This window comes from Bubalus bubalis, chromosome 4 (assembly GCF_019923935.1).
Source record: "Bubalus bubalis isolate 160015118507 breed Murrah chromosome 4, NDDB_SH_1, whole genome shotgun sequence".
NCBI lineage: Eukaryota > Metazoa > Chordata > Mammalia > Artiodactyla > Bovidae > Bubalus > Bubalus bubalis.
The window spans coordinates 8,362,769-8,388,048 of NC_059160.1; the positions used below are offsets into that span (position 1 = coordinate 8,362,769).

Below are 25,280 nucleotides of genomic sequence, written 5' to 3' on the forward strand. Positions count from 1 at the left end.
TTCTTCAGTCTAAAATAATGTCTTTTGTAGAACATGTTTGTATTTTAACTATCAAAAGACATTATTTTAGACTGAAGAATTTCTTGGTGAATAATAATCAGTGCAATACAAAAAAAATCTTAAAGACTGATGACACATAGAGTGGCCGATGCAAGCTCAACACTGTTCAGCAACCTCTAAGCACTGTCTCTGTTTCTTTACCTTCCACTCATTCCCCAAACTCAATGCACACTGGCTTTTCCCCAAATCATCTCACTGGAAACTTCTCTCCTCATTTAATCATTAGTGATTTTGTTCCCAGTTTAATGGGAATTGGTTGAACCTGGGGGGTGGGGGTGGAGCCTGCCTTAAATATTAATAAATTAGACTAGTTGTTGTTTGTTGTTTTAGTCGCTAAGTCATGTCCAACTCCTCTGTCCATGGAATTTCCCAGGCAAGAATACTGGGCTGGGTTGCCAATTCCTTCTCTAGGGGGTCTTTCCGACCCAAAGACTGAACCCCCATCTCCTGCATTGGCAAGCAGATTCTTTACCACTGAGCCACCAGGGAAGCTCAAATTAGAGTAGACCCAAGGTTAGTACATGCAGCCATGAAATTAAGACTCTTGCTCCTTGGAAGAAAAGCTATGACCAACCTAGACAGCATATTCAAAACCAGAGATATTACTTTGCCAATAAAGGTCCATCTAGTCAAAGCTATGGTTTTTCCAGTGGTCATGTATGGATGTGAGAGTTGGACTATAAAGAAAGCTGAGTGCCAAAGAATCGATGCTTTTGAACTGTGGTGTTGGAGAGGACTCTTGAGAGGCCCTCGGACTGCAAGCAGATCCAACCAGTCCATCCTAAAGGAAATCAGTCCTGAATATTCATTGGAAGGATTGATGCTGAAGCGGAAACTCCAATAGTCTGGCCATCTGATGCTAAAAACTGACTCACTGGAAAAGACCCTGATGCTGAGAAAGATTGAAGGCAGGAGGAGAAGGGGACGACAGAGGATGAGATGGTTGGATGGCATAAATGACTTGATAGACATGAATCTGAGTAAGCTCCAGGAGTTGGTGATGGACAGTGAAGCCTGGCGTGCTGTGGTTCATGGGGTTGCCAAGAGTCAGACGTGACTGAACTGAACTGAAGGTTATTAGGATGAGCACCATGTAGTCGCTGTAATAGGATTTCTGGAATAGACTCAAAGATAAGCGTTTTGGCCAGTGGAATAAAATCCCAGACATGATGATGGGAAAACATTATTTTTTCGTTGTGTCCCAGGTGGGTAAAGATTATGAATTTGCTTTGGACAACAATATCTAAAAATTTTAATTTATACTGAGCCAGAAGTTTTTCCCTGTTTCTTTGACTCACTAACAGACATTTACCAAGGGAATGCTAAGTGTCAGGCACCAAAGTCCTTCAGATCTTTGAAGTTATCAGAGCTTCCCCATGTGAGAAGCCTTTCCTTGGGGGTTAAACATTCCCTCCCCCCTTCCAGTGTCTAGTCCTCCCAGAGGGGACATAGGTTTCAATTCCTTGACTGATCTGGCCCAAACTTCTCAAGGTCCATCCAATAGAGGTTGATCTCTGTTTCTTTCCATAGAGTGGTGCCCAGTATAGGAACTGCAAATCCCTGCCAAGATACTGTATTTCTAGTAATGTAGCTTAAAGTTGTGTTTCTATAAGTCAATTATTTCATATTGGTAACTTCCATTAAGCCAACTATCACCCTAAAACCTAATACCTTCGCAACAACACTAGCTGGTTAAGTCCAAACCCTTCCATTACACAGTCTACCTCTTTAATACTAATTGTATCCTTCATCCCTGTTAAATCTGGTCTATTACATCAATCCTACAAACGTGTCCAATTCCAAGACCAATACCCAACAAACAAGATCAGTTGCTACCTAAGTACCTTTCAGCATCTGTTACCTGAGTAGCAGGCCCAGTTCCAGCCCATGCCCATCACCTCCACTTGAAAGCCCCATTCTGTTCTCTCCAAAATCCTCACCCTTTAAAAAAAAAATGATGGAGGATAAAAAGTATACACTGAATCTACTTTTCCTCCAAAATATGGACAAATCTTACTTCAGTTCTCTCTGTACAACCAGAGCCTTGACACCAACACAGTCTTTTCTTTTTTTCTCATAGGATCTGCTGGGGAAAGAGAGGTGGATTCAGAATTCAGGGGAGGCTGCCCAAGGCAGGCATCATCTTTGGGAAGAGGAAGAGGACCCAGAAACATCAGCTGAGGGAAGAGGAGTGGGATTCGGGCAGACTCCTGGGAACAAAGATGAAGATACGGCTGTAAAATAGGATTAAAAAAAGGTAAAAAGATCAGGGCCTCCGTTTTCTTATCGTCTAACACATCTCAGGGATAATTTTTATTTTTATTCTCTGGTTTTAACAATTAAATCCATTGTGAGACTCAAAACAGGCTCTCGGCTCACTTCAGAATTATTTTACTTTAATTTTTGAAGGGAATATGGAAACTGTGAAACTGTACTCCATTTTATGGTAGGTATAAGAAAAACCCTAAACAGAGGGAAACTTTGGTAGAAGTAAAAAAGAAAATTTAACTTTTAAGGCTTTGGCAGAGGAAAGAGGAATGTGATTCTAAGAACAGACCTGGTACAAATAAAAAAAGAAAGAAAAATCTAGCGGATTTTCAGTTTTCCAATAGAAACACCACTTAACATACAGAGCAGCTTGTTTCAACAGCTCAACTGGTCCTTGGCTTCACAAGTATTAAAAATTGTGGCCAGGCCCAGGAACCCAACCACTGTGTTCCAGTAACCGCAGAGTCTGGATTTTTTTTTAGGAAAATGCCAATTTTCTCATCTGTTGTCCCCATAAGTCATCAAAAAGTCCTATAAAAACACTTATATGCCAAAGTCCTTTCCTAGATAGTATGTTGGTTTAGAAAATATGGACACTGTTTCATGATCAATAACTCTATTTCTATAGTAAAGTATAATTTATATTTCAAACAAGTAATTTACAGAGATACTTTCAAAATAATGCCTACTTCTGGGTTGGGAATTGACAAAGTACAAAGGGAGAACACTATTTAACTAATTAAAATAATTACAACTAGTAAGTTTTGCTCATTTTATAAATCAGTACAAAATTCTAGACTATTTTCTCCTTTGAAATGCCTTTCTTTCCCTTTTTTCTTTTTTTGGCAGCACCATGAGGTATGCATAATCTTAGTTCTCTGACCAGGGATCAAACCTCTGTCCCCTGCAGTGGAAGCATGGAGTCCTAATCACTGGATCACCAGGGAATTCCCTGAAATGCCTTTGGATTAGAAATATATGGCAGTAATGTCTACTCATCTGAGAATCTGTTTTCCTGAAGTAAGTTTCGTAAGAAACTAGTACTGCCTTTATTAGTCTTCCATCACTGTGTGACATGCTTAGTCCAACAAAACAAAACAGAACAATGAAGAAACCAGTCCTCAGTGAAGCTCTCATCAAGCCGTGGCTTCTCTATGACCCTATCTTCCCCCAGGTTATCACAATTCCCTACATCTAGGACAGTGGTTCGCAATCTGGGGCATACTGCGGTCATCTACAGAACTTCCCTAAGTACACCTGTTATGGCTGTGGCTTGGGACCATTAAGGTGTGGGAAGAGAACAGGCTTGGCTGTTTTGACAGCTCTATGCAGATAATTCGAGTGCATATGCTAGCAGAGAACATCATATTCAAATGGGCGAGGATAGGGGCTACAACACTGGTCTCAAGGAATGATGTCTCCCGTCCTTAACGGGATTGACCAAAAGTAGGACCATCACCAGACAAGACTGCATAGTCAAAAGTAACAGAGGAGAAAGAAGTGAAAACACACAGACCATGAGAGGTTGAGAATGACCTCAGGGATATCTGCTTCTGTTTACCACATATCACTATTTTGTAAGAGGTAAAGTACATTATCTTTTCAAAAAGCATATTCCAGGCTCTAGCTCAGAAGACAGTGTGACCATCCTAAATATAACACTTGTTTTCATACTCAATGCCCGTCACGGATCAAGATGGCTAACAACTCTCTGCAGCTGCGATCTGTAAAGTAGGGGCAAGTGTGCTGCTTTTGTTATTGTTCTAAGAAAAATTCTGAAAAGGTGCTGTTCAAAATCATGACCTCCTTACTTTTAAAATGGGGAATTACTCTATCTACTCTCCTGCCTCCTGAAGAAACATAAGGCCAACTAGAAACACTAGTATAAGTACTTTTAGTTTGTCGTTACTGCTCTTCAGTGACTGCAGACAACCAACCGTACTCTACACCCACCCTCACGCATCAGTGGATTGGAGGCTGAGTCAGCAAGTGTAAATCTAAACACAAAAGAGCACAAATCTAAAAAGAAAGAAAAAGAAAATCTTACCTTTGGTTTTTTGTTCCGTGACCTGCAAAATAAACAGACATAGGTAAATGAGACTTGCTTTCTAAACCAGCATATAAGATTACTGTAATTCTGATACCTCAAATAATTCAAGCTGTCAGATACATAGGCAGAGCTAAAATTCAGAAAAAGTCAGCTCAGACATCCCTCTAAAGACAATGGCCATATGTCTGGCTGTAACTTACACGACCATCATTATGAAAGAGTCCAAAAATTAAGACAAAAAGCATTCACTCTTGATAAATAATGAGGTCCCTGCACTGGGGATAGTGTTTCCCATTCTGACATCCAGAAAAGGAAATGGATGTAAGGCCCAGGAACAAAATTAACCACAGATACAAAAAGATTTCCCTGTGAGTATGGACCCAGACACCTGACTTCAAATCTAGAAAGCAAAGTTTAAGGGCCCACGCTCAGAGGCATCAGAGATCACAGTAGGAGTTGGATTCAAAACCAAGCTGTGCCACCTCCTGTCTGTGTGATCTCAGTTATCTGTTTATCTGTTGAATGAAGATAATAACAGTATCTCTCTGCAAAGGACTGCTGTAAAGATTAAGCCAGATAACCTATAGCAATGCTCAATAACTGTTTGCTATTATAATTATCAAAGTTTATAGAAAATTTAATGTAAAACAGAGCAATAAGACTGAAATCATAATGTGGCTTCCCAGGTAGAGCAGTGATAACGAATCCGCCTGCCAATGCAGGAGACATAAAAGACGTGGGTTTGATCCCTAGAATGGGAAGAGCCCCTGGAGAAGGAAGTGGTAACCCACTCCAGTTTTCTTGACTGGGAAATCCAAGGGTCAGAGGAGCCTGGCGGGCTACAGTCCATGGGGTTGCAAAGGGTCGGACATGACTGAGTGACTGAGCATACAGACACACATAAATTTGAACAAATACAGACTACTTTGTTGAAAGTATTTCTTTATATAGTAACTAATACATTTCTGGAAGTGATTAGCCTAAAAGGTTGGCCATTCTAAATATAATAATGGGTTTTGAGAGAGTTTGGAAATGATGACCAGGAGCCACATGGAAAACTCTTCTGCTATTAAGAGGGGAAAATAAAGGAGGGCATCTAATTATCCATGCCCTGTAATATTTAAACAAAACCACAAAAGGTCATGAATAAGAAAACATTCCAAAGGAAATGTACCAGAATTCCAACAGGGGTTAAACCACATTATTGAGATCATGGGTTATTTTGACCCCCTGTTCCCAATTGCTAATCATCAAAAAAATTTTTTTTGCATTGGTCCTCCAACTTCTGTAATCAAAATATTCCTATAGAAAAGAAGAGGTCTGATTATTTGTGGCTGGTAATCATACTAAGTTACCGCTCTGGATGTTCATGAAAACATGCTCATCTTCAGAAGGTCTGTCCTGTGGCTAACCAGCCCGCTTCAAAATGGATTCCAGCACACCACTGAATTAAACAATCCATTTGGACGACCTCCTGGAGTGTTTCTTACATTCTTCCATTAAAAGACAAGCTAATTCAGCTGTACTGAATTTGTGCTAAGCAGCCTCTTAAAATGAATGTTTCCCAGTACTAATTGTTACAGAGCTCAGTTCTACTGTATAATTTTTCTGTAACCCCACCTATCCAAGAATGAACTGATTTGCAACCACATATCAATTCCTTACGGCAATTTATACCACAGTAAATAAATACTTCTTAGAATGCCATCTGGAAGATCAGTTATTACAGGAAGTCAATGTCTTCCCTAGCTGTAAGCAACAAACCCAACTAATGTCAAATGTGTCTTAAAATGTGGGTTCTTTTAAAAGTGTTGTCCCCCAAGACGGTGAAAAGCTGGATGATCAAAGCATGGGTTCTGCTAACACTAAACAATGATCCTTGAGCAGCATCAGCCTAATGAATGTGAGGCGAATCCTTCTCAGACACCTCCCTCATAACTGGAAATCTAACACCGTTTACTCAGGGATGGTTTTAGAAAGAGCAAACCGCCATAACCACTGAGAACAATGGGAAAGCAGCTCATTTTAATTTCTATGTATAAATTTAATTTCTATGTATAAATAATTTAATTTAGCTAAATAAAAGTCAGTTCTTCATGAACATTATGTTGCTAGCATTCATTCTTGACCATTTACTTATTAAACAAACATTTTTTTGAGTAATGCTTTTGTCCTGGGCACTGTCCTAATTACTGGAAATATGAATAAAACCTCGAGAAACTTACATCCAGGCTAATGGGGAAGACAGACATGAAGAGATGATTATAAAGCAATGGGGTAGGCTGCGAGAAAGATGTGGAAGCACTAAGAAGAGGCACCACACGTTCTCTGACTGAACGAGTGTGTGACCCCATTATAGGGCCACTGGCACATTCTCTACTATTCTTTGCATCATAGCACATTTTAAGCCTCTTAGTTGAGATGCTGTCTCTACAGTGAGGTTAAAAACCACTAAGACAGTCACATGCTGAGCTTTGTGCTTGCTCCTTAAAAGTGCTAAATCAGAATCTAATTCTGAAATTATACAATGGTTCAGGATGGTAAAACAATATCAAAGACCATGTGTCAAGCTTAGACCCTGTCCCAGCCAATCTAGAACATTTTTGAACAAACGTGACCAAATTTTTATTGTTCTTAATTAACCATGTGAAAATTCATTTACAGTGATACTTCTCTTGGCCATAACTTTTAAACCAGTTCTTAATGCAGACCAAGCACACAGGGTAGACAGTCCAGCTGTACATACGAAATTCTCTGCACAAATAATCCCCATTCACTCTTGAAGGAACCCACTCCATCTTTTATTTTAAATCATTTTTCTATTAGGGGGATCCACAACAAAAGTTCACAGATGCACATTATCAGTAGTCACTTCTAGCATTGATATTTCAGGTTAAAAGACACTGTTACCTATGTGAACAACAAAGATGAACTGTACACAAGGCCCAGAACACTCACTCTATTTGGCATTTTCCTGTTATCAGCCTTTGTTCAATTCCCCAGTGGAGAGCTTATAACCATGCAGTCCCACAGACTGCAAAATCCATTTCTTGTACCAATTTAGTGGATGAAATGGGAATGCCCTAAGGAAAGAAAGCCTCACTGAGCTTCACTCTCCGATCACTCCCATAGCACAGTCAGTATGTGTGGCTGCAGGGGCAGCGCCTCTGACAACCCGGAGATGGTGGCCCCATATGTCACAACTTCAGTGACGTGGAAGGTGGCTGTGTCCACCAAGTATAAAACAAGCCTCTGGGTTGTCATCTGACATTTTAATTCAGAATCTGTCCCGTCATTTTAGACAGTTTCAACAAGCTCAGATTAGAAGCAGGTATCCTGACAGCTTGAAGATGCGATGGTGAGCCCGCCACTATTAATAGAGCCAGAAACACAATTAAAAGCAGACAAAACCTTAAAGAGTGCAGTAGTCTATTACGGCACCAAACAATAATGAATATTCCTTTTAATTAAGCCTTGAAGATAAATTACATTTCACATGTTTAATGCAGCAGGGTCACATGCAATCTAAGCCAGAAAATATTTCCAGTATTGTGTCTTATGCCGGCACTCCTACGTGATTTCAATAATTCAGAGAACAGAATTAAGGGAAATGCTATCTAACGATGCAGGGCAAACTTGCAGTGTCCCTTGAGTTTGAATGCCTTGAGTCTGTTCTAAATCTCGAGTTCCCTCTGAACCCTGGTAACAGTTGCCCCCCTCCCTAAACCGTAGCAGGGACCCTCAAACCTGCCTCACGGTGAGGGTCTGCTTCCCAAGTGTGTCAGACAGTGGTAACAAGAACTGGAGGCAGAGCGACTCTGCCAGGCACTTTGCAAAGGTGGCAAAGCACCGCTGCAGAACCAGAGCCCGTCAGGTGAAGCTCTTGAAGCTAAAAGAGCAGTGAGGGCGGGCAGTCAGCTCAGACTGTGGCCAGGGCAGAGGGGACGGGGCAGGGCAGGGAGGTCTAGCCACTCTCTGTTCCCCACAGCCCTGACAGCTGACATCGGTCGGTCCTATGTCTTTTTTCCTTTTAGCATCTCTTTTTCCCTAAGCAAATGCCTCAAAGCCATGAAATACTATCTCCTTCAGAGCACTAAGCAGGCCCACCAGTCCATCTTTTAATTAAAAAAACATATATATTTATTTGGCTGTGCCAGGTCTTAGCTGCAATACGTGGGATTTTTAGTTGTGGCATGCAAACTCCTGTTTGTGGCATGCGGGACCGAGTTCCCTGACCAGGGATCGAACCCAGGCCTTTGCATTGGAAGCAGAGTCTTAGCCACTGAACCACCAGGGAAGTTGCGCTCCCCCTCCCGCACCAGATCCTCTTTGAGGGAGGATTCTTTATGGATTTTGAGGGCGATTTTTTTTAATGGAATTATCAAAAAAGCAGACTCATATAAAATGACAATGTAGGTGGACCAGAAGGACAATATCAAGGCAAACTCTAGCAAGCTTTGAAAAATCATTCCATAAACTTGCTTAAGAAAATGGAGATTAATTACGATACAGACAAGGAAACACAACAAGCATTTAACTGTTGGTAACTCTCCTGCTTTTCTTGATATTACTCACTGTTGTTTTCAATAAAATCGGCTGCAGCATTAATTTAACATCTACTTCACGATAACCAGTGCAGGTCTTTAACTTTCTCCCACTTTCAAATCTTAAAACTCTCAAGGAAACTAATCCCTCAAGTAGCATTATTAAGATGTCAGGCATCCAAGCCAAGGCAACTCATTCTAGATTTGCGGCGGATGTAAAGACAGACTTAACTGATTAAACCCACCTTCTGAGTGGCTTCTTTTTTCTTTTTATCCTCTTTCTTCCTTTTCTTGTCTTCCATTAACTGTTCTTCCCTTTCGTGCTCCTTCTCTCTGTTAAAGTAATGCCATGCCACAAGGTTAAACACCTATACCCACAGTCTGTTTGTGTAGCAAATAAAATGCTTACAGATGATGTGCAAGGCGACAAACATTTCATCTCTGACCGAGCAGAGCACAGTACTCCGTTTAAGCTAGCAGGATACACAAAACCCAGCGTATTTACTTATCCTCCTTATTTTGGTCTGTAATCCCTTTTGCAACATGATATTAAGTTTGGTTTTAAAGAAGTCCAGTAAAGTGAGTTTTTATAGTATCTTTCTAAACACACACACACGTTTATTGTATTTCCACTCAGCAAAGAACCTAATTTGAATATATGACAACATTCTGTTGGCTTCTGACAAAACTCCTCACAAATAATGCAGAATATATGACTTCAGTTACAGTATACAGGTATTTATCATAATTTAGGTGTTTTCCCATGACATCTTCAGAGCAGTGAATATAAAACCCTATGTTCTAAATTCCGTATTTTTCTTCTACATTATTAACACTGTATATTTTACATGTTTTTTACATGTTTTCTACTTGTGTTTTTAAGGCTGTATTGAAGGTCCTGTAAATCCATGTATTCCCTATTGGGTGATTTCACAGTTAGGATCACCAGGTTTTGCTCTCCTCAATTAAAAATAAAAATAAGCATTCTAGTTGGAGAAATATGTACCAAATCTTAAGAAACTAAGATCATGTAATTTATCCCTCACATTTGAAAAATAACTGCAAAATGCAATACTTACCGTATTACATAAAATATTCTTATATACAATCTAATATTCTAATATATATAGAAAGTTGACGACTTCTACTTCTATGTATCAACTGGGAAAAACACATAAACAACCACTGGCGTTTACTTCAAAACTCACAGCTGGAAACCCCAGATGCCAAGCTTATTAAATTTCAGAGCTGGAAAAAAGAGTTAGAAATCAAGCTCCCAGTTCCCAACAACTGATGAGATGCCATCTGCAATACTTGTGGTTTTAGGGGGTCCGACAGCAAATCCATGGTTTCATAGATATCACTTAGATAAAGGCTAAGTTGAAAGTCAAACAAAGAAAAGCGTTAAATGTCTGCAGACATGGCAAAAACCCCAATGATGGTTCCTGAAGGACTCAAGTTTGGGGACTGAAACTCCCTCAACCTACCCAGAAGGAACCAAGGGCCAGCACTGAGGCACACTCCCATGAACAGGCAGTGACACTTCATTTACAGAAAGTAAGAACTGAACACGCAAACGAAGTGTTTTACCTATACATCAAGTTTTCAGTGGCTCTTTCTACATTCACAGATGCTGCCCTGTCTCCTATACTTCTGGGCATAAATACACAAAAGCCTAAAGTGCACAATTCACATTCCAACACAACGCCATGTTGTTGCTGTCCACCTTGTTTAGTTGCTAAGTCATGTCCAACTCTTTTGCAGCCCGATGGACTGTAGCCCGCCAGGCTCCTCTTGTCCATGGGGTTTCCCAGGCAAGAACACTGGAGTGGACTGCCATTTCCTGCTCCTGGGGATCTTCCCAACCCAAGGATCGAACCTGCAACTCCTGAATTGCAGGTGGATTCTTTACCACTGAGTCAACCGGGAAGCCGAACATCCATGACAACTTAAAAACTACAACCAAAGAAGAGATTTTATTATAATTTCCTTAGGCTTAAGGCTGCTATCTTTGGAGCTGGATTATGTGTACATCAGCCTAAGCGTGAAGTTCCTGGTGAAAATCTACTTGCAGTCGTGTACTACTTTAAGAAAATGGATTTACGAAAATTGGCAAGATAGATGCTGACCATCTAAGGGAGGCTGGCTGCAGATCCTGTTACACTTGGCTCTTAGAACCTCTTGCTTCCTCTGGCTGCAAATGGAAGGAGAAGATGGGGTTCCTCGTGACCCAGTTACTGTAACTTCATTTCCATATTTTAAAGTACAACTGACTACAGAAAAAGAGCAACCATAGCCTGAATGAGTATCTGTTTGAATATTCAATGCTCTAAAAAGCATAATGTTGTAAAAGTTTATTTTAAAAAGGCAAGGTAAAACAAAGAAAAGCAGTTAGTCATTAATGAGACACATTCTCAAAAAAAAAAAAACAACTAACCTTTTCAAATATTTTTTCCTATAAACAGGTAATTCAGGGGAAGGGATTGAAACTTATGTTCACTACAAGCAGATTTATTTCCAAAACAAATATTTTTTGAAGCTTTCCAGGAGACAGACTGTGCTTTCACCCTGATCTTTTACTGTGTGTTGGTAGAATCAAGTCTTCTCTTTAAATCTCACTTTCTTAGGAAGAATTCATTTTCCCAAACCAAACCTGACTTCACCTCATCATTCACTTAATAATCAATTAGAAAGTGTGGGGCTCACCTTTCTTCTGTTTCAGTTGTGCCGTATCCTGGCTGCACCTTAGAACCATTTGCGGAACTCTGAAATATCTCTATGCTGTGTCAGAGCCCAGCAGGGGTGAAGAGAGCACCCACCCATCTATGGTGGTAGTGATGGGAGATCAGTTACATGGGGGACTGACCAATAATACATTAAGGATGACAACAGTCACGTTTCTCAGTATTGAAAAAAGGAGTTACCAAAATGGAAAAAGAAAACTCAAATGAACCCCATGGAGTTGGATCAGTATTAGTTATTGGCATGAACTCATGATTTTTAATACATAGGGACAGACATAACAAAAAAAGTAGATGCAATTTTGTGTGTGTATATTCCTTCATGTATGCAAATACACATACTTATTCCCTAGCTCTATCACTGAGAGGGCTTGGGAACAAGCAACATCCAAATATAGTAGCTATGAACATACTTCGAACCCAGATTATGGCTTCTGAATACCATCCTTCACTAAGAGAATCACAGTTGGTTTTTTCTTTTTGGAGAAAGAACTAATTTGGGAGCTTGATGATGAAAAGCACAAAATGAGCTGAAATGCTTGTTTCCCAACAAGCAAGAAAATCTTTGACAAATGAAGGGACATGTCAAATGGTCACAGAAGCCTGAAGAGGGTCTTACAAGCTAAATCTGGGACAATATGACACTAAAAATAAGTAATGATAGCAACAGATTATAAGCCATTGCATAAGATAGGAAAACGTGAGTCCATACAGAAAGAAATCAGTGAATACCTTGAAACGCCAAGGAATGTAATATTCACATAATTTTAAAGCACCACATCACAAAACACTTATTAACTACAAAGGAGAAAATAATAATTGTAGAGAGGAGAAGCTGGGTGGCTAGCACCTTAGTTAAGTAATCCACATGAAGATCATCAATGATGGGACACACTGAAATTTTGAGTAACCTGACAGGAGACTCTGAGAACACAGCATTAATCCTACGATATGCATAGCCTGAATATCATCACAAAGAAACATCAAAACAGTCCCAAATTGGGAGACATTTTAGAAAATCATGGGTTTAAAATCTTCAAAAATTTCTAGGTCACGAACACCAAGGGAAGATGGGGGAACTGTTCCAAATGGAAGGGGACTAAAGGGATACAACCACCAAATGCAAAGTGTGATCCTTCTGTTACAAAGGTCATACTGGGGCAAGTGTTAAACCTTGGGTAGGGGCCAAAGAGTAAATGGTAGTAAACCATTCCCAGAGGCAACATTCCAGATCAATCATATAGGAATCTATGGGTTTTTTTCCAAAGCCCCCACCCCAAGTGGTTCTAACATGTAGTTGGGGTTGAAAATGACTACTCTAAATTCTCGTGTTAAGCTTACCATTAGCCAGATGCAAGTGTAAACACCGTAATCTAGAATAAATCAAGAATGGTAAAAAGCCAAAACTACTCTTAAAATGTCTAAGGTGAAGAAAATACGAGTGTTTTCCTTCTTCTTCTTCTTCTTTTTTTTTTTTAAATAAACAACTACTGGTTTAAAGAAGTATGTGCAAGGGACTTGTTTTTGAGAAAGGCCGTATTTGAATAAAAGGGGAGACTCTCAATATTCATCAGAGCTGAAGCAGAGCAAGACTCCCGTCTGCAAGTTCAGGACATTAAAGAGTGACAATGCTGGCATTCCTAGAAACTGGCTGTTTCACACAGCCAAAGCCTCCAAGGCCACGTGGGGAGCTCCAGAGCTGGATATCTAGATGACAATTCCCTAGAGCTGACATCCAAGGCCAGTCACAGTGCAGGTCCTATTTCTACACTACCCTCACCTACTGTGCATACCTGATGCAAAAACCGTCCTCCTTTTTGGTGCTCAGTCACATCTTACCGTCTTGTCAAGTCCTGGCTCAGTAGCTGTCTGCTTCAGTGAAGCCTTCCCTGACAACTTCAACCCATAAGAAACTCACCCTCCTCTGTACATCTCACCATCTCTGCCCTGCCTCTTGTCTGGCCCTGAGAAGGACAGGCAGGGAAGAGGGTTCCACCTTACACATGGTTAGAAAAGGCCTTTCTGATAAGGGGGCCTAAGCATGGAGAACCACTGAGGTGAGGGAGATGTGGCTGTCTGTGCCAGAGGATTCCAGGCAGAGGGAAGAGCAGCAGAAAGGAATGACACTGGTGTGTTTGGCAAGGAGGCTGGAGTCGAGTGAATAAGGGAGAAGGCGGTGGATGAGATCAGACGGGTAGCTGGGCCCTGCTGAACATCACCGCACTTCTCAAATTCAAGGGGACATATCTGGGAACTTAATAAGGGATCAAACTGGGACTGGTGTACACACACAAACCGACACTTCCTCCACCTCTAATTCTGTCAATGAAAAGCCCATTTTCCCCCTCCCGCGTTCAGAGCTGCTGCTCCTGTCTTCACAGGAGCTGGCCTGCCCCGCTCAGAGCACCGGTCAGGGCAGAACAGGAAGCTGAGTAGGCCTGCGTTTGCTACAGTGAAGTCCACTGCTGCCCTTCCTCTTCTTCTTATCACCGAGCACAAATCCTAGGACACATGAGGTCCTCCACTGAATGTTACCAACTGCATGATGATAGAGCGAGAGACGCTTTTCTATCTTTTCAATGGGACATGGTTCGAAATAAAAAGTCTCAATTAAATTTAACTAGTTAAATCACTCAGCAAACAGACACTGAGTTACAGTATGTGCCAGGCACTGATCTAGGCATTAGGGATATAACAGTGGCCTTGGGGGCTGATGGTCTAGACAGAGACAGACAGACAGACAAATGTACACACACAACATCACAAAGAAAATAAAGCTGAGAAAGGAGCTAGAGCGCGACCAAGAGGGAAGGGGCAGGGAAGATGACAGGGTACTTTACACAAGATGTGCATTCATGGAAGGCCTCTCTGAGACCGTGAGAGATTGGAATGAAGGAAATTACCTGGGAGAAGAGTGACCGACCAGGCAGAGAGAACAGTAAGTTCAAAGATCCTGGGATGGGAGGGTGCTTGGTATGAATTTGGGCTTTTATTTTTTGGGGGGAGGGATACTCTTCTTCCTCCCTCCTCCCACTGCCCCCTCCCCCACAGCAAAAACTCACACACGCGCGTCAGAGTTTTCTGTGCTTATTTTGTAACAGTCCTCACTCACACCAAAAAAACTAGGCATTCTATTTCTTAAGAGCTTCCCTCTATTCTGTTCCTTTCATCTTTCCTTCCTTCCTATTTCAGTGCCTACTTGCCAAGCTCTGTGCTGGAGGCCAATAACTCCACAAGCAGTGCTGCTTGCCTTCCTGGCGCTCTCAGTTCAGATTTTATTGCGGCTGCGCCTGGTCTTACTTGTGGCATTTGGGAGCCAGTTCCCTGACCAGGGATGGAACCCAGGCCTCCCGCATTGGGAGTGTGAAGTCTTGGCCACTGGCCCACCAAGAAGTGCCCCTCAGCTTAAATTTTTGAACAGCTGTATCTCGCCTCACAACTCTGCCCTCCGTCTTTACCAGTATTTTGCTGTTGTTGCTGTTGTTCAGTCGCTAAGACATATCTGACTCTCTACGACCTCACAGACTGCAGTACGCCAGGTTTCTCTGTTGTTTGCTATCTCCCCGAGTTTGTTCAAACTCATGTCCATTGAGTTGGTGATTTCCAGGACATTGGGGTGCCTTTGGTGTTTTGAAAGTACCAGAACCTTGGACAGGTGAATTCACAGCTTGTGATAAACCAGGTTAAGATATCAACCTCTTTCCAAAAACTGGAATCACAGCCAATGGTTCCTGAATTAATGTGCTCAAGCCCACTGAGCCTCAAGCATCAAGCAGAGGCAGGGCTGACAACTTCATACTTGGAAAGCAGCAGTCACCAATATACTGACCCGAGAGAAAAGAGTATCTGCCAGGTATGAATGACCGGCTACAACACCATCAACTTCTGATGACTTTCTGGTCGGTAAGTACCGCGGCACCTCCGGTCCCAGATCATAACCATATATAATCAAGGCCACCGCTGCCTCCAAGTCGCTTCAGTTGTGTCCGACTCTGTGCGACCCCAGAGACGGCAGCCCACCAGGCTCCCCCGTCACTGGGATTCTCCAGGCAAGAACACTGGAGTGGGTTGCCATTTCCTTCTCCAAAGCGTGAAAGTGAAAAGTGAAAGTGAAGTCGCTCTGTCTTGTCCGACTCTTAGCGACCCCATGGACTGCAGCCTACCAGGCTCCTCCATCCATGGGATTTTCCAGGCAAGAGTACTGGAGTGGGGTGCCATTGCCTTCTCCAATAATTAAGGCAGGCAGATCCAAATGGATACAACAGATCCACCCAACAGATGAAATATGCCAGAAGCAAACCAACACTGTAAAAGAACAAGCTATCAACGACGTCGATGAATCACCAGGGATTATGGTAAGTGACAAAAGCCAATCCCAAAGGTTACATACTGTATGAATCTATTTATAGAACACTCTGAAATGACAAGCAGTTGTCAGGGGTTGCTGGGGGCTGAGGCAGGGTGATTATAAAAAAAGGGTGACACCAGTGGTCCTAAAGGTGATGAGACTTCTGCCTGTTGATGACAGCGGTGGCAGATAAGGGAGCTACATGTAATACAACATAAAACTACACACACACACACAAATAAGCACAAGTAAAGTGGGCAAATTAAATAAGATCAGTGAGTTGTATCAATCAGTCTCTTGGCTGTGAAACTATACTATAGTTCCACCAGAAGAAACCATTGGCACAAACTGGGTAAAAGGTGCCTGGAATCTCAATATGTTATTTCTTACAACCACATGTGAATCTACAATTATCTCAATAACAATTTTAATGGGGAAAAAAAAAAAGAGCCTCAAATACTGATTCATCTTTTAGTTATCTTCTTATAGCTTTTAAGGACTTCTATTTCAAACAAATATTTTAACAGCTCTTTATGAAAGTCACAGAAGAGTCAAAAAGAACTTTAGAAATCACTGTGGTCCTGACGTTCAAAAAATGTATTCCCCCAAATAGGCTAGAATCTACACTTCTCCCCAATACGTCCAAATCAACTGTTACAGTTTTATCAGTCGAGGTTCCTTTGTCTTCCATACATTAGGTATGTGGTAAATATGACACCACAGGGTGTTTAAAATGTTCTTCTACCACGTGATCCACAGCATCATCCTTTTACTGAGGATGTTAGTGCTGTACCAGTAATAAAAGCTATTATTTCACTCTGCGGTGGAGGAGTACGTCAACTCAGCCAACATCAACTCCAAGCCCCTTCTGGCCTACTTCCCAGACTCCTTTATAACTAGAGATTGAAATGTGACTTATGTTCTGCCAATAAGTTGCACGTGTGTGTGACTTTACTAGGGAACTGACAGGGTGCAGGGCACCCCTCTTCTCAGGGAGCAGACACGACGTGGTCCTGGAGCCGAAACCTCTAACAGCGGTTTCCTGAATGTACAGGAAGAGGAAAAAGTTCCCGTGGGGCCCCCAGTGGTGTGATTCCCAAGGATCTGTGAGACAGCATCACACTTAATAAACCGCTGGCAGCAGTCAAAGTTCCACTGTCTGACACTAAGAACTCTGTCCAACACGGATTTACATAAGCTTACCAAAGCACAGCTAATATACGTGACTTGTACAGACAGTTACTTCCTTAAAAGACAAATGGTAATCCTGGCAATTTATAAAATGTAAGAAAATAGCTAGACACAAAACCATTAACAGTCATAACCAATTAAGGATTAATGATACCACACACATATTTGGAGTGAGGACAATTAACAAAAGGAGTGCAATGATAAGAGTTAAGCAAAATGCTCGAAGTATCCATTTAGAGTGTTTTTAATTAAAAATGCACACAGAAAGAGAGCATGCTGGAATAAATCCATTTCGGCAGAGGAAATTACATAGTAGGGTACTCCAAAGATCTGTGCTGGATTTGTTCTTAACGTTTTTTCATTTGCTGGATCTGACTGAGGGAATTTAATGGGATGCTAATGTAATTTGCACATGATATTAAATTAGTAGTCAAGGCCAAACAACACTGAAGCATCAAAATCATTTTAACATTGAGTGGCTCATGGGAAGAAAATAGTAACATTAAACTAAGCAAAATAAAGGTAAATACATTTTTTATTAATTTAGAGGGATGCAGAAATTTCTCCTGCCCTGAGTTGCATCATGTAATACGTGACAGGCAATTCTTTTGTACGGCGGCTTGAGAGTTCCTCTGGCTGCAAGGAGATCAAACCAGTCAATCCTGAAGGAAATCAACCTTGAATATTCATAGGAAGGACTGATACTGAAGCTCCAATACTTTGGCCACCTGATGCAAAGAGCTGACTCGTTGGAAAAGACCCTGGTGCTGGGGAAGACTGAAGGCAAAAGGAGAAGTGGGAGACAGAGGATAGAATGTGAGCAAACTTCTGGAGATAGTGAACGACGCGGGGGCCTGTCATGCTGCAGTCCGTGGGGTCGCAAAGAGTTGGACAAGATTTTGCGATGGTACAATAACAACAAAATTAACACTGCTCCTTCTACATATGAGTTACCTTCCTACGTGTGGTTGTGTAAAGCGATGCTTCTCAAACTTTAATGGGAATCTTGTTAAAATGTAGACTCTTATTTAGTAGGTTTGACGAGGACCTACAATTCTCCTTTTCTAACAAGCTGCTGGTCCCTGGTCCTTACTTTGAATAGTACAGAAACAATGCACTTGGCTGTTCTTTCTAGGAAAATATGAAATTGTACTGATTTCTCCAAGGATAAATATTAACCTCATTAACATCAAGCTTATGCCCTGTTATTCCTATCTGTGTTTCAGTGCCAAATGACAGTGTAATCTTCATAAAGATATATTAAAAGTCAATTAGACAACTTGTGTAATATCAAATACGCATGAAATTTAATTGAAATGACATCAGGAATAGCTAGGACCACATCTGTGCAGGCAAACAAACCATGATGACAGCAAATGTAGGTATCAATAGTCGAAGGGGGCCATCAGCTGTAGGGGAATGCAGATTTCAAGTATGTCAAGCACAAAAAGAATCTGCGTTTCACAATCAGTGAAATACGGCAACAATACTTCTGTGAACATAACCTCTGACTCCAAGTGTCTCACAAATCCCTCCACATCCCACAACTAAGGTACATGCAAGGAATAGGTTTGTTTGGAATTACTCAAATCAGAAAAAGGAAGAAAAAACATTTACAAGAACTTGTTTTCGCTTTCAAAAATTCCACGTGGCATAAGTTATAACGAGTGATAGGGGAGGTTTTCCCCTGCGAAACCCTTCAGGGTTAGAATGGTGATTGAGAAACAGCTCATTTGAAATGACTCTTCTTATATTTTATATACTCTTGCCTCGCAGCCCAGCAGTCTCTAACAAAGATCTAACAAAGATCTTTATTCAGTCCTAGTGCAGCTGTGTAGGAAGTTCCTTATATTGCTTTGGGAATTATCTCCTTATAGCTTCCGCCCACCGGTCCTAAGCTTTCCTTTCCAGACTGCACAGAAGTCTTCTAAATCCATATTTGTAGCCACCCATCATGCATCCCAGAGGCTTCCTCACAGTCTTCAAACAGTTCACCTGTGACCTGGTTTTCTAGCCCCTCACCACCATCCCCTAGACATATTCACTGTGTCGACGAGCATCCAATTGCTGGGTAAGGCAGGACCAAACAGAGCAGGCCTGCCACTTCCTCATACAGATAATACCCCACTGTCAGTTTGGTCACAGAGCCCATCTGCCTTCCCCAGCAATCACCTCTTTCTGAGTTACAGCCACTTCTCACCCCTATTTTTCACAGTGTTGCTAAGTTACTGCTCCATGATTGAGTCGAGGGTCTTACATGTATCTCTCCCAATGCCTTCTGTGCCTGACTGTCAGCCTAGCATTGCCACCCCCTACAGCTGGCAGGGGAAGCCTGGCACAACATTTCCCAGAATCCCATTCTCTGTCTGTTTTAAGTTAGATATGGCCAATGAGAAGCTCCTGCTCTAGTAGACGGAAGTCAGTATTCTCTGAAAACAGCTGGAAGCAGACACATAGGCAGCGGCAGACAGGACTTTCCACTTTCACAGCAGCTTCCAGATGAACTGGAGCCATACTGGAGCTGCAGACGACCGCTGAGACCATGCTTCCCCAGGAACCTGGCATTCTAATTTCATCAACAACAACAATGGTCTCCTTGCATTCTACTCCCGCCCACCCCCGACTCTCTAATGGTTGTGTGAGCTTTTAATTCCCTATAGAAAAGCCTTTTCTTTTTGGAAAATACAATCGATTCTACCCCAAAAAGTTACCAGAATTAATAAATGACTTAAGCAAGGTTACAGGATATAAGATCAATACATAAAACCAATTCTATTTCTGTATACTAACAACAATCAAAAACTGAAATTTTTAGAAATCCTAATTATAATAGCATTGAAACCTATGAAGTATTTAGAGGTAAACCTGATGATAAAGACCTATCCTTGTACACTGAAAACTGTAAAATGCTGATAAGAGAAAAATTTTTAAACCTAAATAAGTGGAGAGATACACTGTGTTCACAGACTGGAAGATAGCACTGTATATATGTCAGTTCTCCCAAAATTGATTTACAGATTTGACACAAACCCTATCAAAATCTCGGCACGACTTTTAAGTAGAAACTGACAAGCTCTTTTAAAAATTCCTAAGGACCCAGAATAGGCAACAAGTTTCAAAAAGAACAGCTGGAGGGCTCACAGCACCTGACACTCAGACTTCTTATAAAGATATAGTAATCAAGGCAGTGCAGTATTGACATCGACAAAGACAAAAAGTTCAGTAGGATGCAACAGATTCCAGAGGTAGATCAATACAGAAATGGACAACTGATTTTCAAAAAGGTACAAAGGTAATTCAGCAGAGAAAGAATAGTCTGTTCTCTACAAACGGTGGGGAAGCAGCTGAACAGCCATATGTTTAAAAAAAAAAACCCTCAACCCAGACCTTACACTACATACAAAAATCAACTCAAAATGGACCACAGACCTGAACATAAAACTAAAAGAAAATAAGCAAAATAAAATCTTTGTGAACTTGGGTTAGGAAAATTATTTCTTAGCCCTAACGACAAAAGGATGATCCACAAAAGAAAAAAAAAAAAAAAAAAAAAAAAAAAAACACGATACATTTGATTCTTCAGAATTAAGAACCTCTACTGTCCAAAAGATGCCGTTAAGAGAGAAAGAGCAGCAGACTGGGAGAAAATATTCGCAAATCACCTATCTGATAAAGAATGCATCTCCAGATAGATAAAGAACCCTGGAAATCTAATAATATATTTAAAAAACCCTATTTTTCAAATGGGCAAACTTTGTAGCAGCTTGATTTTAAGAGCTGAAAACTGTAAACGACTCAATTGTGCATCAGTTGGTAAATGGATCAACAAATTGTGGTAGGGCATACAATCAAACAGTTCTCAGCAATAAGGGAACGGTAACACAAAGCATGGATAAAACTCAAAGTAATTATGTTGAATGAAAGAAGCCAGAAGAGAACTGTATGGTCCATTTGTATAATATTCTAGAAAACACAAACTAATCTGTAAGGGCAGAAAGCAGATCAGCAGTTACCTGGGGGCTGGGAAGGGACAGGGCAGGGCCAAAAGGAAGACGGACAAGTGGGCACTTAGAGACTGTGGGGACTTCCCTGGTGGTCCAGTGGCTAAGACGCTGCACTCCCAATGCAGGGGGCCAGGTTCAATCTCTAGTCAGGGAACCAGATCCCATGCCACAACTAAGAGTTCACATGCCACAACTAAGCCCCAGCTCAGCCAACACAGACATACACACATACACAGATGGAGACTTTGGGAGATAACGGATATACTTTTCATTGTAAGCATACACAGTTCAAAACTGCATGTATTCTGACACTTCAAATCTAAGCACTTCAATTCTAATTTAGTATTTCAGTTACACCTCAATAAGGGGCTGAAAATAAAAATGAAAAAGAGAAGAAACTCTTTCCTCCATGGAATACCTGGAATGGCCTCCATTTTCCTGGCAGAGCCCTGACTGTGCACTGGTACCTGTGAGCTCTAACAGTTGAAATTTCATCCAGGTTGGACAGTCTAAGATGCCAAATCTTTAAATCGGAGCTTCTGCATTGATAACATTCCTGTGAGTGTAAGGTACCATTTTTAAATGCAATGAAGCCTCCTGTAAAATAAATCTTAATAAGGTAAATGTCTGAACTTTTAAACCATTACATTTCACTGTTTTAACTCTCTGCTGCTGCTAAGTCGCTTCAGTCGTGTTCGACTCTGTGCGACCCCATAGACGGCAGCCCACCAGGCTCCCCCGTCCCTGGGATTCTCCAGGCAAGAACACTGGAGTGGGTTGCCATTTTCTCCTCCAATGCATGAAAGTGAAAAGTGAAAGTGAAGTCACTCAGTCATGTCTGACTCTTAGCGACCCCATGGACTGCAGCCCACCAGGCTCCTCTGTCCATGGGATTTTCCAGGCAAGAGCTTTAACTCTCTAGACTGCTATAAATTGCCAGCCTGTTTACTGGGATTTTCTCCTGATGTTTCCATTCAGCTGGTAACACCTATACTGTTGTTGTTGTTTAGTTGCTAAGTCAAGTCTGACTCTCTTCAACCCCACAGACTGTAGCATGCCAGGCTCCTCTGTCCATGGGATTTCCCAGGCAAAAATACTGGAGTGGGTAGCTATTTCCTTCTCTGGGGAATCTACCCAACCCAGGGACTGAACCCACATGTCCTGCACTGGCAGGCAGATTCACTACAACTGAGCCACTAGGGAAGCCTCATACCTTTATGATGTGTTTATAGTGCAACTCTGAATCAAATCTTTTAATTTTTCAACTATTCTTTTGGTTTTGCTTGCCTCAAACTAAGGTTCTTCAAGCTCAAAAGATCCCTGAGGTTTTCAAGACCTAAGATCTGGTGAATAAATCTTTGTTAACACCATCTTACATTTTACTCCTGAAAGTACTTGCTAAGGCTCCAAAAGACAGCCTGAAACTAGGAGTAGTTTACAAATATTCAATAGACTAAGAAGCAACATCCTGAGGAGGGCTTTTAATATTTATATCCTGGAACCACTAAAGACTATGTTTAAACCTTAAGGGCCAAACACACAAAGCCAGAGAAGCACTCTACCCTTAGTATTCAACAGTAAAGAAAGCGAAAAGAAACAAGGTATAGGAGTCCAAGCCAGGGTTCTGGAAGCCACAACAGAATAGCAAAGTATGGTTTCTCAGCAGAAAAGAAAACAGCTTATCAATGAGAACCCAAAGTGTGAGGCACATGTCATTTAGAGAGCAATCAACAACTTAAGACCAGTAGACAGTGGGGCTGCTTTCACAAAACACTTAGAAGCTTTTGTTTTTATACTGTTTTTCCACCCTTCTTTGCCTGCTTCCATGTATGGGCCAACACAATTATATATCAAGAGAAGTAATAATAATAACTGACCTTAGAAATCAAATAGATTGTTTGCAACTCAATCACAGTAAGTTAAAAACCCCTTTAGAAGGCAATTTTAAAGCAATAAAAGCATGACAAACAACTCTTAAGATTATGTACTCTCCATGTTCATCCAGGAGGACTTGGTGGCTAGGACATCAAAATGCTTCAAGTGCACATGTCTACCCCAGCAGGGCCTGGTCTCTGCAGATGCTCACTCAGCAGGCTTGGGCTGAGTTCAGACTCCTGCGAGTGCACTCCCAGGGGCGGGGGTGGGGTGGGGGGGGTGTCCGGAAGGTTGGAGAGATTCTTGGCGGTCTGTTGCCTCCCTACACAGGAGAAGGGAGTGTGGGCCATTATTCTCACTCAGGCTCTGGAGTCTCCTCTCTCACTGACCAAGCCACTTTCTCAGGGCTACCCGGGCATACATAAGAAACAGGGCTAAATAGTGGGCCTGAAAACCTTTAAAAGCATGACTCAGATCTAAAGGAGAGAAAAGAATGGAATTCAAACAACGATCCATGGTTCTCCTCTGACCAAGGTGGGAAGGGTCTTGTCATATCACAGGCCACCAGGGAAAGTGACTTTTGCACATCTTTCTAGATCTGTGCCTTAAGAGAAAGCCAAGCATTTTACTCAGAAATTAAGAGGAGGAGACTTGGGGCCTTACCTCAGAGATCACACAGGACCTTACTGCAAACAGTGAGTGAGACAGGCAGGGTGCAAGATTCCTGGTTATACGGCACCACTACCACTTTACTAAGTCTATGCCTGTTATTCTAATTCTGGAAATCCTCTGAGAAAGGGTGCTATTTGTGACACTTATCTTGGTATTGAAAAATGAGCAGAGAAGGACATCAACTCTGAATTCAGGATCCACAGGTTGACAGTCGCACACTACTTCTCAATGCTCTTAATCTGTGCTCTATTTTCAGAATAGTAAAAATGCAAAGTCCTGTTTTTGTATGCCGGTTGTCATTTAAATTTAGCAAGTTGAATGATAAAAATTGAATTACCTTGAGGGAAATGTACATTTCTAAAAGATAAGCATGTTTGATGTTAATAAGTAGCCAGCTACAGAGTATAGATAACTCCTGAACTTACATGACCCAGTTGTTCATCTAAAATTATACACAGGTGGGAAGATGACTCAAAATGTAAAATGCCATTTATACACAGCCTTTTGGTAACAACTAAGCCAACATGTAACTGTGTTTGATGCTTCAAGACCACATACAGGATGCCTAATTCTAGATTATATTTTAAGGCTCTATATACACAATTTTGTACCTAATTTCTACTTAGGTCATCTGAGGAAAATTTTTAGAGAGTAATCTACCATTTAACCTTTAATAACATTACTCAAATCTAGGGAATTGCAAATGTATGCTTTTAACAATCTCAGTAATAGCCAAGTGTAAATATCATGGTTTTCTGAAAGAACACTTAAGTTTCTCTTAAACAAGAGATCAAGGTCTTTTTTTCCCCTGGTAGTTAAGAATCTTGCTTCCTGTATAAAATCTGTATAATCTCTGAGTCTAGAGATTCACAACAAACGCCTGCAGTGTTTCTCTATTTTTGTGTGTGTGTTTCAGGACTCAGTTTCCAACATCTTCAAAGTTTTTTTGATTCCATCTCCCACAACCCCATATCCAAGTACAATCAATTACAACAAACAGAGCCCTCTACCAAGGTCAGGCAAAGAGAAAACACAAGCTTTGAAGTCTGACAGTTTTAAGACCAAATTACATGTATCTCCAGCCTCAGTTTCTACTCATGGCAGGAACTTGGGCAAATTATCTGGCTTCTAGGTTTCAGTTTCTGCATCTATAAAATGCAGATTATGCTGGTTGCCATGAAGAGTGGCTGTGCTGACTGGAGACAGTGAATGAAAGCACCTTACAATAGCCAGTCCATGGGCTGCAGCTTCTGCTTCTCTTCTGGCAGCAGTTCCCTCAGCCTTCTCCTCTCTATCAAGCATCTATGATGCATAAACCCCAGAGAGGGGCTTGGGTAAGACACAAGGAGGCATGAGACACAACATTTCTGAGACATACTGAAGAGTCACCATGACTCTAACTCAATTAGACCCATACTGCACACCTCACGTGAAAATAAACTCTAGATGAAGGAAAAAGTTCAATATAAAGGAAAGAAGGAAGTGCATATTCTGCATTAAAGCACTGAAGAAGCTGGCTGATTTCTC

General features: G+C 41.3%; 1 protein-coding gene across 13 annotated transcripts in view; it reads right to left on the reverse strand.

Moving 5' to 3' along the window:
* TNRC6B (trinucleotide repeat containing adaptor 6B) overlaps positions 1-25,280 on the reverse strand; it is a 251,648-nt gene that overhangs the window by 57,387 nt on the left and 168,981 nt on the right. For all 13 annotated transcript variants that reach the window (XM_006071279.4, XM_044940839.2, XM_044940841.2 and 10 more), the window contains 2 exons: positions 9,168-9,255; positions 4,376-4,397 (listed from right to left, as the gene is read on the reverse strand). In XM_006071279.4, the coding sequence (XP_006071341.2) occupies positions 4,376-4,397; positions 9,168-9,255 (110 nt within the window). The remainder of the gene's footprint in view (positions 1-4,375; positions 4,398-9,167; positions 9,256-25,280) is intronic.